This window comes from Rhodnius prolixus, unplaced genomic scaffold (genome assembly GCF_049639745.1).
Source record: "Rhodnius prolixus isolate KJV_2025 unplaced genomic scaffold, Rpr scaffold_9, whole genome shotgun sequence".
In the NCBI taxonomy this organism is placed as follows: domain Eukaryota; kingdom Metazoa; phylum Arthropoda; class Insecta; order Hemiptera; family Reduviidae; genus Rhodnius; species Rhodnius prolixus.
The window spans coordinates 23158674-23172209 of NW_027411604.1; the positions used below are offsets into that span (position 1 = coordinate 23158674).

Below are 13536 nucleotides of genomic sequence, written 5' to 3' on the forward strand. Positions count from 1 at the left end.
TACCACCAAACCAGCAATTCGCGTACCACAGCAGGGAAACGCTGCTCTAGATTATCAATTTCCTGTAGAGAATGCTGGGTAGTTTCTCTTCTCATTCAAATTTATGTAATAATATACATTTGTAACTTCAGTAAACTTCTATTACAAAGATAATTTGTCAATTAGAATTGCATTTAAATTTCAAATCATTTGCACCAACAGTAAAATTAAATCATTGGAGCTTCTTACAGCTCACTGTCCGGTGATGGACAGTGTTGTCTGTAACGAGAGAACACTGTCCGGAGGCCGGCAGTGCACTGGAAAAAGCTCCGGGCGCTAATGACCTCAGCTGTTGATGCGCCAAAAAAAAAAAAAAAAAATCATTGAAGTTTTGTTATTTGTTTTTGTAGTTAACTTCGCTTTAAATGGTAACTTTTTCGTTATTTTTCAATCATAAAGCTAGCATTCTTTTTATTACTCTCTCAATGCGCTAGATAATAGAGGAAGATTTGTGATACAAATTTTTGAAATCGGGTTTCTACTAATAAGATCGATTTTGTTCTGTGTAGAATTTGTTCACCACTATTCACAATAGAAAATTTGCAGTAAGTTCGTTTGTTATCTAGTTATGTGCCACCAACCGGCCTAGCAGTGAGCTATTAAACAATATCAGCGAAATGGAGGTGCACTTCACTGATGAAATATTTAATAAGTTTTACAGATATTTTTTTCAAAAACAGATCTTGCGATACTTATTTCGTATAAGTAAAAATTAGTATTATAAGTATCATTAGTGGTACTAAAACGTATATTTGATAGATTGTCTACGAATTCATTGCCAATTCGAAGTCAATTTGACTTCAAAAAAAATTAGGCATGGTCTCTGTTTCCCCACATCTCACAGCTATCCCGAAATGCTCTTAGATATGCTATCCCCATTCTCTCACCATTCGATAGTCACGAGCTAAAGACCATGGAATTCTTAGTTTCCTTTTTGCAGAGATTAGTTTACTTGAATCATAAGAGTCATTTTTGACTCCAGATTGGCCTTTACATGTAAATATATCGGAGTCATTTCGACTCCTGATTGGTAATATAAGTAGATTTTCTGTTATTATCTTGACTCCAGATTATTGCCTAAATGCTTATTTGATAGATTTACATAATTTTCATAGAAAGTATCAAGGCACAAAAAAAAAGCCTCTTTCTAGAATTGATTTTCTGTCCGAATTGCAGCAAAAAACTTGTAGCGAATTGGGTAATTTCTGATCCGTGTCAACAGCGCACAGTAATTGAAAAAATAGTGAATATAATTTAAAAAAAAATGAAAAAGTCCCAGAACAGAAGGCAGTCAATCAGGATTCTAGAAAGTACTGAAATTACTGCGATCCTAAGTTGAAGTTAATTCCTTCTGCGTGAAATGTTAAAGCCGATTTGTGGACGAAATTTGTTTTTTCGTTCTTAATTCCTATTCTTTCTCATCCTTTAATGCAAATTTTATTATTAAAATTGAAATCAATATAAAAAAAAGATAAAAATAAATTATGGAGTCAATATGACTCCACATTGGCAATAACTGACTAAGTTCGAGCATTGGCAATGCAGTGTTAAGAACTTATAGCCAATTAACATTAGTGTGGATTAAATGTTTAACCAAATTTCCAAATATGAATAAAATTGGCTGAACGCAAAATAAAACAACTGGTCGACTAACAATTTTTTTTATGTAATTCACCAATTATATAAAACTAACGAACTATTTAAACAAATTCACAATTTATATGAAATTTTTGAAATGTTCCAACTAAATCTTTGCTAAGAAGTTGTTGGTTTGGTGGTCATTCGATATCTCTTAGTGGTTACTGCTTGTATTCTTCTATTTTTCTCCAGCAATCCCTTCATTGCTTCTCTCAAGAGATGGACTGACTTTGAGGAGTGACCATCACATGAAAACGCTTCAGGTTACTCAGGCCTCCAGACAGGAGATGCGTTGTTTTGTAATTAATGCTAGGGTTCAGTTTACAGTGTGGTTACTGTTAGAGGTGAAAAATTCTTTAGTTGTTTTTGTGTAATCTGTGTGAGAGACAGTTGAGTGTGAGGTATGCATGACTAAAATATGAAAAAATCGGCAACATGTTTTTGGACAATATCATCCGAAAGATCTTTTTACAAATTAATTTTTCATTTTATGATTTCTCTCTTCATATAAATGTTTTTGGGAGCAAAGAAGTTGGGGTAGGTTATCTTCTGAAACGTCATTTGATTTTAGTAAGTGGCCTCGTCAAGTTATACGACTTACATTTAAACTGTACAGTGAATTTTTCATTAAAAATATGATCATTTAGTTATAGTGACAGAAATAATAGCCTTAACAGTTATATAGAACCCAAACACACTCCTGAATATCAAGTTACGATAGTTTTTAAGCAACATTTATCGACTTGTCCATCATTTTTTATCGATACATTGCGGACTAGGTAAGTTACCTTATCAATCATACTAAGTGATTTTCTGTTCTTCCAGGTTAAAGAAAATAAAGAACGTAATAGTAAATTAACCAGAAAGCAATGGCTAACCTTAATGGCTATCGGAAGTGTACACTTCTCCGGAGCTGTCTGTGTATCACTACAAGCACCTTTCTATCCGCAGGAGGTTAGTTTTTGTTCATATTATTGTTAATTATAACCATGGGTGATCATTAGCGCCTTATCAGTGCCAACCTCCTCACACTGTACTCATATGCAAACAATATTGCCAATCATCGAACAATGAGCTGTGGAGTCTTGAGGATAATATAAGGTTAGTCGGTTGGAGTCGAATAACCCATTTCTTCCCCGGCACTATATTAAGATAATTTCATTTCTTACATTACTCCTTACCATTTAATATTTTAATTATTGGTGCAATCTGATTGTAGCTATATCTTGTCTTCCACTTGAAAAATCTAAAACAGGTCGTTAGATTAACTCCTCAGGCGTAGAGTAATAAGTCAAACAGCGCGGTACCTTCTGTTACCCAAGTTTTGGCAGGATTTATCTTCTGCCATCCTTGAAAATTTATTCTTACAGATTAAGACAGTTTAGGGATAATATCTTCCTATGAAAGGAATAACTGATGGTGTTAATGGACGAAGTAGTTGTGTATATAAGGAGATAGTTGCGAAGAAAAGTCTTGACAGGTTTCTGTTGACAAAGTATTGAACCAATAAGAACGGATATTTTGCTTAGAAGGATAGGTGTTCCTTTAGGTCTTAGCGGATGTCAGCTAAAGTGGTTGTTTAAACCCAAAAAAATGAACTTTTACAGCTTGATCACTTGATTGGCTGGATATTTAGCACCCACTTTGTCACGAAACTGAAAAAGAGGACTGCAGTAAGTCCAGCATTAAGTGGCTTCCGAGAGCTCCACTATTTGTCAGGAGTGTTTAAAACAAAAATTACCTTTTCTTCGCTAATACGTGAAATCACATGAATACACTCACTTCTTGTAGAGACATTAAAGCAGAACTCTGGAACAACAAGTCAGCCATGAAATCTTAAGCAATTTCACTGACTAGCCTCTGGGAATGGTACTTTATGGATCAGAAGTTCTTTGGTATCTTTCAGCAGATATAAACCTGGTGTCTCATCTTAATGTACCTTGTAAGACACTGTAGGAGGTTAAGTCAACTTCGCCCAAGCAGCTATCAACAAGCAGGCATCACCGTGTATGTCTCCGCTATTTAATATTGATTTGAAAATGCGGTCCAGTCAGCTGTGCCTGAATAATATCCCTGATTTTATCCGAAACTCATGCATGTTTTTTTGTTTCCCTAACCATTAAGTGTAGTAAGTAAAGTAATCGCCTACTTTTTCCAAGCGGGGCTTAACGTCCGTCGCGGACGGAAGTGACTAGCAAACATACTTTACTGTAAATTTCTTTTATTAACCATTAAATAAAATCCAAGGCCTAAGACCGGGAATCGAACCCAGTACCACAATACATATTAGCTTCGCAGGTCTCGCTTCTAACCGCTCGGCTACCGTGGCGCCTCATTAAGTGTAGTATTTCGTTTAGTATTTGATGTAACCTCTCACTCTGTTTTAACCCTAACAAGTGTAGCGTTGTCCAGGAAGATGAATTTCTTTGTATTCAGATAGGCTCTGTATACCTGCTTAGTCATTTACAGGAATAAAAACGTCTGGATAAACCTCAGAACGGTCCCGCTGGTACAATTTGTTTTAATTCGGGACACACATGTTGGTATTTCATGAACTTTTTCATTCCCGTCTCTGAGCCACAAAATTTTCATCCAACGAAATCATGAAATTATAGATCCAAGCAACAACTTAAAATTCAATCTAGCAACAAAATATCTAGGCTTGTTTGTTTCACAAAATCATAAGTTGCTATTAGCAATTATTTGGAAGTCTCAACGGTTTATTATTATAATCTGTGGTATTATTATAACTTATTTTATTTGGCATAGCGAGGTGCCGAAAAAAAAGGGCAGCGCCCGGGCTAAAACAAAAATCCAAGATTGATCTGTCTTGCTATAAATTAGCGAACTGTTGCTGATTATTAATATGGCTTTTTCAGGCTGAATCCAAAGGAGCCTCGGCCACAGAATATGGCCTAGTGTTTGGTAGTTTCGAATTTATGGCTTTTATTAGCAGTCCAATATTAGGTAGATACGTAAGTATTTAGTCTGATTTTTTTACCTATATTTAATTAATTACTTTAGTCATTATTTTCAATTATAAAAAATTTTCCAGATACACTTTTTAGGCGTTAAAACAACGTTAAATTTGGGTATGATGGTGGCTGCAATTTCTGCAATGTGTTTTGGGTATGTCTATTGGCTATTAAATTTTTGGCAAATTGACGTAGTTAACTGTGAAGTATTGTACCTTTTCTCCGTTGTTGGATTACTCAAGCTTCATTTAATAATAAAGCAAATCAAAATTTTGGATGGGACAGATTAAATTACCAAAGTATTTATACGTTTTTAAGTTCTGAATTTGTAAAGCTTTATCTTGCTAATTTATTCGTCATTTTAGTGTTTTCGTTCACAGAAAGAATAACTATTTTTTCTTACATTATTGATCTCGCTTTTAAAATCAAGACATTGTCATTTTAAGTTTTTCACTTAAATTGCCTGTGTCACTTTTGATTAAACAGATACCGGCTTGGTTGATCCATACCGTTACTTCTACACAAGTATACTTTGATTTTTTTTTTTTTATTAACAAATAAATTAATAAAATTGATCATTTTCAGCCTTTTAGATTTAGTAGAAACCCATGACACGTTCATTACTTTATCTTTTATACTGAGGATGACTGAATCTTTAGGATCTACTGCAGCTTTAGTATCTGCTTTTTCAATTACAGCCGCTGCGTTTCCACAGAGTGTAGCTACTACATTTGTAAGTAATTTTTTTTTAAGTCTAAAAAATCTTAGTCTGTTGACCAAATGGGGAGCCTTAAACCTCATAATTTATTAGACAGTTTATTAAAGATATGTCTTCACTGATAAATTAAACAATTTAACAAGTCTTTTATTCTTATTTTTCAGGCAACTCTTGAAGTCTTTTATGGATTAGGTTATATTGTTGGACCTACATTAGGAGGTCTACTATTTTCAGTAAGTTTCAACTTTTGTACAATATTATTAATTTAAAATTGTATTTGATTAAGTTTTGGAGGTTATTATAGTGGAGTTTTATTTTAATAATTCAATAGATGGTGCGTAATATTCTTGAATGTTTGGCTCATTCATATTTTATATCAAACCTGCAAAAAGAAAAAGAAAAAAGAATATTATTTTTTGAAGTTTAAGTTCATTGCCTCAATGTTATCAATAATACAATTAGCGTTACTAATCTGGTCCCGTTTTGGCTGTCTTTATTCCATATTTATTTTTATCTCATTTTATTATTATCTTTAGATATTCTTAACACGATGAGTAAGACGATTACAAAAGGAATTATTAGTGAAATACATTCTAAATATGTAGATAAGCAATAGATAAATAAATTTAAAAAGAAAATCGAGCAGAAATTACTAACCAACAATTGTAACATTTTTAATAATATTGAATAATGTAATATTGAATAACATATTGTTGATATTAATTAGAGATAAGTCTTTATTTAGAAACATACATAACAGAAAGTAAATGTACAAACTTTTACAGTCAAATCATTTATTAAATATTACATCTTATATAAAAATCACATGCTTGGTGATACACCAGTAGCAGGTTATGGTACAGTCAGTTCACCAAAAATAATTTTACAACTTAAACTTTCAGCCTAACGTTATTTAGTAAATTAAATAAGATAGTACATAAACAGAAAATAGAAACTTCACCTAACAAACGTATAATAAAGACATTCCAATTATAAATCGCACCTTTCCAAATTTAAATATTTACATAAATCATCACTCATTTTCGATACTGTTTAGTTTATTAACTCTCTAGATCCATGCGGCCATTGCAAAGTTTAAGATGTTCTTCCAATTTAGATTTGAATTAAAATTATTAACAATTTCTATAAACTTCTATATAAGAATCTGCTATAGTAAGTGGGCTAAAATTTACTCAATTTTTGAAACCGTCAAAAGAAAATTCTCTGCCCCCAGTACAGCTATCATGGTTTACAGAATATTCTGAAAACAGAGCATTTTACAGTACCATAAATAGGATTAGATTCAACCATAATTACTCACCTTAACATCTAGCACTTACTGGCATCCAAATAGTCCCCATTATGCTCTTGTGATTAATGAATCAACTGCGGAATCAAACCCAAAATCTTGGCCTGCAGCAAGAACAAGCATGGTAAAACATAACATAACATAACTGACTTACCTAAGCATTTACCCAAACTTATATAGCTACATAAAGTGTATTAAAAAAAATATATAATCAAATTTCATTATTCATACTGAAAATTATTTTAAAAATGCATGTTGCAGTCTGACCAGCCCACTATTTAAAGAAAGACCAATTTAATTGGCCATTAAAGATGAAGGTGTAGTAGAAAAAAAGAACTTTCTGATAAAAATTTTTAATTAAGTATTTCAATCTTATTCTTTACTCCTTAACAAAAACTTACAGTTTAAAATGTTAAGTATAAGGGTTGATTAAACGCCAAAAGGTACACAAATCAGCGAGTACCCAACATTTCATTAATACTTCATTAATATTTAAGTAATTCTACTGCATTAATTTTCATTAATAAGTTATTTTTTAGAATTTATTAGATGTCACAGACCCTTATGCTGGCCACTTCATTTATAATATTTTTCTGTTATAATTATGATAAATCACATATATGTACATGCATGTTAAAGTAGAAAAAGACAAAGTTAGAGTAGGCTACTGTCTTGAATTCGTCTTACCGAAATATTCGTGAGCACAAATAACACACAGTTAATAACAAGTAGATTATTCAACAACAATTATTCATTTCTCAATTGTAATTTAATTTAGTCCCTCTAATTTTACTTATAGTAAAATGCTGGAATAATTAGCTGTCCTAAAAATATGCATATCTTATTTACTTTATATTACATATATACAACATTGTGGGATGAATACCTAGATTGAGAATGTAATTGAAGGAAACTATATTATTTGCGATAAAGCCAGATAATTATTACCTATTATTATAAACGTTTGACTACTTCATAAAATAACAATTGCTTTAATCGAAGAATGAACTTAAACCGACGATTTTTGAAAATCATTGATGTATGTTGGTGAAGTTTCTTTTAAAAAAAAGTTTTGAATTTTTTAGCCTCATAATTTTTTTTTATTTTTTGTAACGTTTTTCTTTTTAACCTGTAATTAATAGTTTCATTATTATAGATAACTAGATATTACAGTCAATCTACAGTGCTACTTGAACATATATTTTGTAGACGAAAATGGCCAGCATAAGGGTCTGTGACATCTAATAAATTCTAAAAAATAACTTATTAATGAAAATTAATGCAGTAGAATTACTTAAATATTAATGAAGTATTAATGAAATGTTGGGAACTGCTGATTTGTGTACCTTTTGGCGTTTAATCAACCCTTATACTTAACATTTTAAACTGTAAGTTTTTGTTAAAGAGATTTTTGTACCTTTTGGATAGATTTTCCTTTTTGTCTATTTCACAAAGTTACATATCTGCTTTACAGATTTTTTTTAAAATAACCTGATAAGGTGTTCAGTCGGAACCGTAACTACCACTGGAGAGATCTTTTTAAAGAATGATTATAGTTGCGGTCCCCCAAACCATCCCCAATAACAATGTTTTTGAAAAAGCGTTTTGAATAACATAGGAAGGTATTTGTACGTAAATAGCAAAATTAAACTGCGATTTCAGTACTTCCTTTTAAGAGGAGTAAGAAAAATAAACTACGATTGCAGTACTTCTCCCTAAAAGGCAAAGAGGCAAAGATTTTTTAATCGAACGACAATTCATTGATTTAAATCGGTTCACTCATTGATAATTTAAACGATTGCAGTACTTCCTCTTAGTAGGTGCAAGAGCATCAGCAACGTAGAGGAGCTTTAACCACTTATTCGAGCTGAATTTTATCAAAATCGTACTAAGCGTTATAGAAATATTGGTAATAATAGTTTTAGAAAGGGCCTTACTTGGGTGGGGCAAACTCCCCTCCTTATGAGGCACGGCGTCGAGACTTTTAAAGTGCAAATCTGCACAAAATTTCGATTCGAATGACTCTTCGGTCGGTTCACGTGTCGATAATTTGAAACGATTGCTATACTTCCCCTTAACAAGTGTAAGAGCTGATCGCCGCTTTAATGTTACGTAGGGGAGCCCTAACCCTATCATCCTACCAAATTTTATCAAAATCGGGCCAAGATTTACAGAGTAATTAGTAATAATAATTTTGGAGGGGGCCTTGCATAAAGGGGGCTAACTCCTCTCCCATTCCATGTATAGGATCGAGACCCCCAAAAGGCACATCTACATAAAATTCCGAATCGGACGATACCTCATTCATGAAAATCGGTTCACGCGTTTAGGCGCTACGTTGTTTACAAAAAAGGTAACAAGAAGAACAAGAACAAGAACAAGAACAAGAACATTTTTTGAAAAAGTCGTTTTTGCTCATTTTTAGCAACTTTTTTCTCGAAACCTATTAGATCTGGGTTGTTGCAAAAAAATTACAGTTATGAAGGAGGGTTTGGAGTAAGATTTAAAGAAAATTTGGGAATTTTATCTTTTATAGCAAAATAGAAAAAAATTGTCAAAGTTGGGTGTTTTTCAACGTTACGCTTTTTCGTGCAGTTTTTGACGATCAACCCTTATACAACTGTCCTACCGGACAGTTTTAATATCCAAGACAGAATAAAAAAAACGTAGAATACACTCAATTTGCTGAGTTTCATTTATTAAACATTCCCGAGGTTGATCAAAACTATATCTTTTATATTCTAAATTTAACAACTCCCCTCTCAACTTAATTTGCAACTTCTATAGCACGAAATTAATAATAACGCCTAAATTTCCGGGTATAATTACATCCATTGCTCGATACAACGTGAAGGATACCAAAATGTTAATCCTAAATTGGAATTCGAACTTTGTACAGCCTTAAAGAGTAAAACATAAGCTCTTTTTTTTTACCTCTTGTTACAACTAACTAATATCTTATTACGTCTTTTATCAAGAGCAACTAAAATCAGTTGTTAAATCTTATTAGATTGATAGTTACACTACAAGAGAGATAAATAAGTATCTTTAAGAGTACAAGATGGTTTTACTTTACTATTTAGTTATGTTCACTACAAAGTTTTTATTATCATGTGTTTGCAGCTGGGAGGTTACAAGCTACCCTTTCTTGTCATGGGGACAGTCATCATTGTGGCCGATCTGTTCGTATTTCTTGTACTGCCGCCTATCAGTAAAGTAATTGACGATGAAAACAATGGTAAACGCCTATTCTGATTTGAATTTATTTTAAAAACTTATATTGATAACTAAGGGTGCGTTCCACTTGGCGACCACAACGACCAAAACATGCTTTCAGGCGTTCCACTTGGCGACCGCGGTCGTTGTGGTCGTGGCGAAAACGTCACTAATGACGTCACTATTTTCGCCCACACAACGACCACAACGCCCCATCGATAGAGCTGGGTCGAAGTGGGCGTTCAGAGTTGGCGCAATTTTTAAAACAAAATATGGCGACCGAAAAAATTATCTCATGTAAATGAAAGTATTATTTCATGTAAATAATAGAATGTGTTTCTCGAAAGTCTACAAAAAATAAATAAATAAATAATTACTTATCCCTTTACACACTAAATCACTGAATAACACAAAATCATTTACCTGAAATAACTTTTAAATTCTTCATTTGAATAAAGATCAATTACTCTGATAGCTAATAATACGTGGCCTAAGTTTTCGCTTTTTATCATTGCGATTTTGTAAAATTGCATTCCACTCTAATCGGAACTAGATAAAGAACTTTCTAAAGCATTATTAATAAATATCCAACTGTTGCCACAAAAGACACTTTAATTTTATTTAAACGTAAATTTTATAAATACTCCAAAATGCAATATAAAAAATTGAATTATATATATTCTTTTAATATAAGTCAACTTTACCAATAATTAATAAAGTTTATTATAACTGCTTATAAATGGGGTTTAAATTAATAAATAACCTCTTCAAGCTTCTAACTTATTTTCGAAGCCGCCATATGTAATGTTTACATGAACGGTTAAAACGCCCACAGTCCGTTCCACTTGGGTTTTCGATCGCAACGCCCACAAGCAAGTGGAACGGCCAAAATCGCGGTCGTGGTCGTGGTCGTTGTGGTCGCCAAGTGGAACGCACCCCAAGTTATCCGTACAAACCTAGAAGTATGAAACCTATTATTATTATAGCTGTGATAAATTCGTAGAATTTATGTATTAAAAAAGTGGTATTGGTAAAAATTTAGTAAAGGACTAAAAACGACCAAGCAGATTTTTTTTAAAGGACTTCTCACTCAACAGAACATTCTAGAACGCCCAGAACGAACATTCTAGACCGCCCAGAACGAACATCCTCTGCTACGGGCTACAAGGACTTTTTTGTGGGCCAATCGTGGGCGTTTTTTTTTGCAGCTCGGTTTTCAAACGGTCCAATAACGATAAATAATATGCACCTGTAATAGTTTTACCCTTTTCCAGATAGTCGATGAGGATTATTCCTTGCGAATCCCAAAAGACAGTCGCCATAATCTTTCCGGCCGAAGGAACGGTCTTCGCCTTTTTTGGCGCAGATTCCCCCTTGGTAACCCATTGTTTATATTGTTCTTTGGTCTCAGGAGTGTAGTGATGTATCCATGTTTCATCCACAGTGACGAAACGACGCTTAAAGTCCTGCGGATTCTTCTGGAACAGCTGCAAACCGTCCTTGCAACACTTCACACGATTTCGTTTTTGGTCAAGCGTGAGCAATCGCGGCACCCATCTTGCGGATAGCTTTGTCATGTCCAAATGTTGATGCAAAATATGATGTACCCGTTCATTCGAGATGCCCACAGCACTAGCAATCTCACGCACCTTCACTCTTCTGTCATCCGTCACTATATCATGGATTTTATCAATGATTTCTGGAGTAGTAACCTCAACAGGGCGTCCAGAACGTTCAGCGTCACTTGTGCCCATATGGCCAATCCGAAAATTTTGAAACCACTTATAAAGTGTTCTAATCGAAGGTGCAGAGTCACCATAATGTTTATCAAGCTTCTCTTTAGTCTCCTCAGGCGTTTTGCCTTTCATAAAGTAGTGTTTAATCAACACACGAAATTCTTTTTCGTCCATTTTTTGAAAATCACTCGACTTCCTCGATTCAAACGAATGCCAAACACAAAGAAATAGACCGATCTGGCTGAAACTTGGTGTGTGTTCTTCCAAGAGATGCTACTAACTAAACATAACCTCGATACGCGCCAGTAGTGCTATCTCTCTGACTTTGCACGGACTTGTCAAACGACCCTCGTAGCTCGTTTACATCCTCCTACATCATTCAAGAGTTGAACACTCCTACTTATACCGTTCAGCCATATTTTTTAAACGTTCAATTGCATTAGTTAGTTCACAAGTTTATTTATTATAACTACCTCTCGGTTAGTTAGTTTTAATGCCAGTCATTGAACTGTGTAATATTTAATCTATACGTTTTTATTTCTTACACTTTCAATTGGTTTACAAGAAAATAAACTGTGGCGAAGCTATAGATGAAGAAGAACAATGTCATCAAGTTGTTTAATTTTTTGCTTTATTTGATGAAGGTCTTTGGCCGAACGATATTTGCAAAAACAAATTAAAACTTGTTTGCGTTTGACAAAATGGGTAGCATTGAGTAATTTTTTTAGATAATTCCATCCAGTAGTTGACACTATGTAGATTGTTGAATGATGAATGTTTTTCAATATAATTAATTAACTCAAGAATTTTGTGCATTACTTTGCAGTAAGTGTATGCAGTGTTCTAAGAGTGCCAGGCGTCGTTTTAGATGCGCTTAGCGTGGTTGCTACTTCTATTAGTATGGGATTTCTTGCAGCAACATTAGAGCCACATATCAGAATAGTAAGCATGACTTTTTGATCAATATTGCTTCGGAGAAGTTCCTTTTATACAGGGATCACTTTAAGAGTTCATATTCACAGTACATGTAAACTGAAAGTAGAGTGTATCTTTTGTGTATACTTACTTAGCCAGTAGATAATGAATTCATGTGCGGTTTCATGGTAATTATTCTTGTTAATTAATTATTTTTAATTATTTAATATTTTCAGTTTCAATTGTCGCCAGTAACAAATGGTTTGATGTTTATTATAAGCGGTGGAACTTACGCTCTAACTGCACCTCTGGTTGGTAGGATTTGTGATCGATGGATCTATCCAAAACGTGTCCTCGGTATTGGGACTTTATTTATTATTACCAGTTACATAATAATTGGTCCGGCTCCATTTCTAAATATACCCAAGTAAGTAAATGTTATTTACAATATTGTTTAAGTATGTATTTTGTAATTTTCTTATGTTTCTGCAGCGTCAGTTACAATTTTGTAGCAGCGTTTTTATTATCTTGATAGCTAGGTGAAAACAGACATAATGTAATTAAACATCTATTTTTTCATAAACTAACTTAAAAAAGAATAATTATTGCTGAATAATAATGATCAACTGTTCAAGACAGTAATGTTAGTAACGTTAAGAGAAGGGATTAGTTTACAATCTTCCATGAGGAGATCTCGGCTTTGATCATCTCAGGCATGCTGAAGATGTAGACGCTGCTCCTCTAAGTTGATTGTTGACTAAGAAGGACGACTTAAGCGATAACCTATCATAATATATAATATATCTTTCTTTGGTTTAAATCGGGAGAACAAGCTGGCAAATTATTACTTGTTCTTATATTAAAGGTGTGGCAGATTTTTATACAAGGGGTCAGTCAAGCTTTGCTTGTTGAAGATGGCACCTTCATGATTATTCAGTAAGTTTGAGAAAGATAATCGAATCACATCGATGTAAAGATTAACTTTGTGCC

At 33.4% G+C, this 13536-nt stretch overlaps 1 protein-coding gene across 2 annotated transcripts in view; it reads left to right on the forward strand.

The window, feature by feature from the left end:
- The window catches only part of LOC141454486 (MFS-type transporter SLC18B1-like), a 41312-nt gene that overhangs the window by 23859 nt on the left and 3917 nt on the right, over positions 1-13536 (forward strand). For both annotated transcript variants that reach the window (XM_074128749.1, XM_074128750.1), the window contains exons 2-9: positions 2503-2631; positions 4557-4652; positions 4733-4806; positions 5238-5385; positions 5535-5603; positions 9803-9917; positions 12458-12573; positions 12783-12973. In XM_074128749.1, the coding sequence (XP_073984850.1) occupies positions 2503-2631; positions 4557-4652; positions 4733-4806; positions 5238-5385; positions 5535-5603; positions 9803-9917; positions 12458-12573; positions 12783-12973 (938 nt within the window). The remainder of the gene's footprint in view (positions 1-2502; positions 2632-4556; positions 4653-4732; positions 4807-5237; positions 5386-5534; positions 5604-9802; positions 9918-12457; positions 12574-12782; positions 12974-13536) is intronic.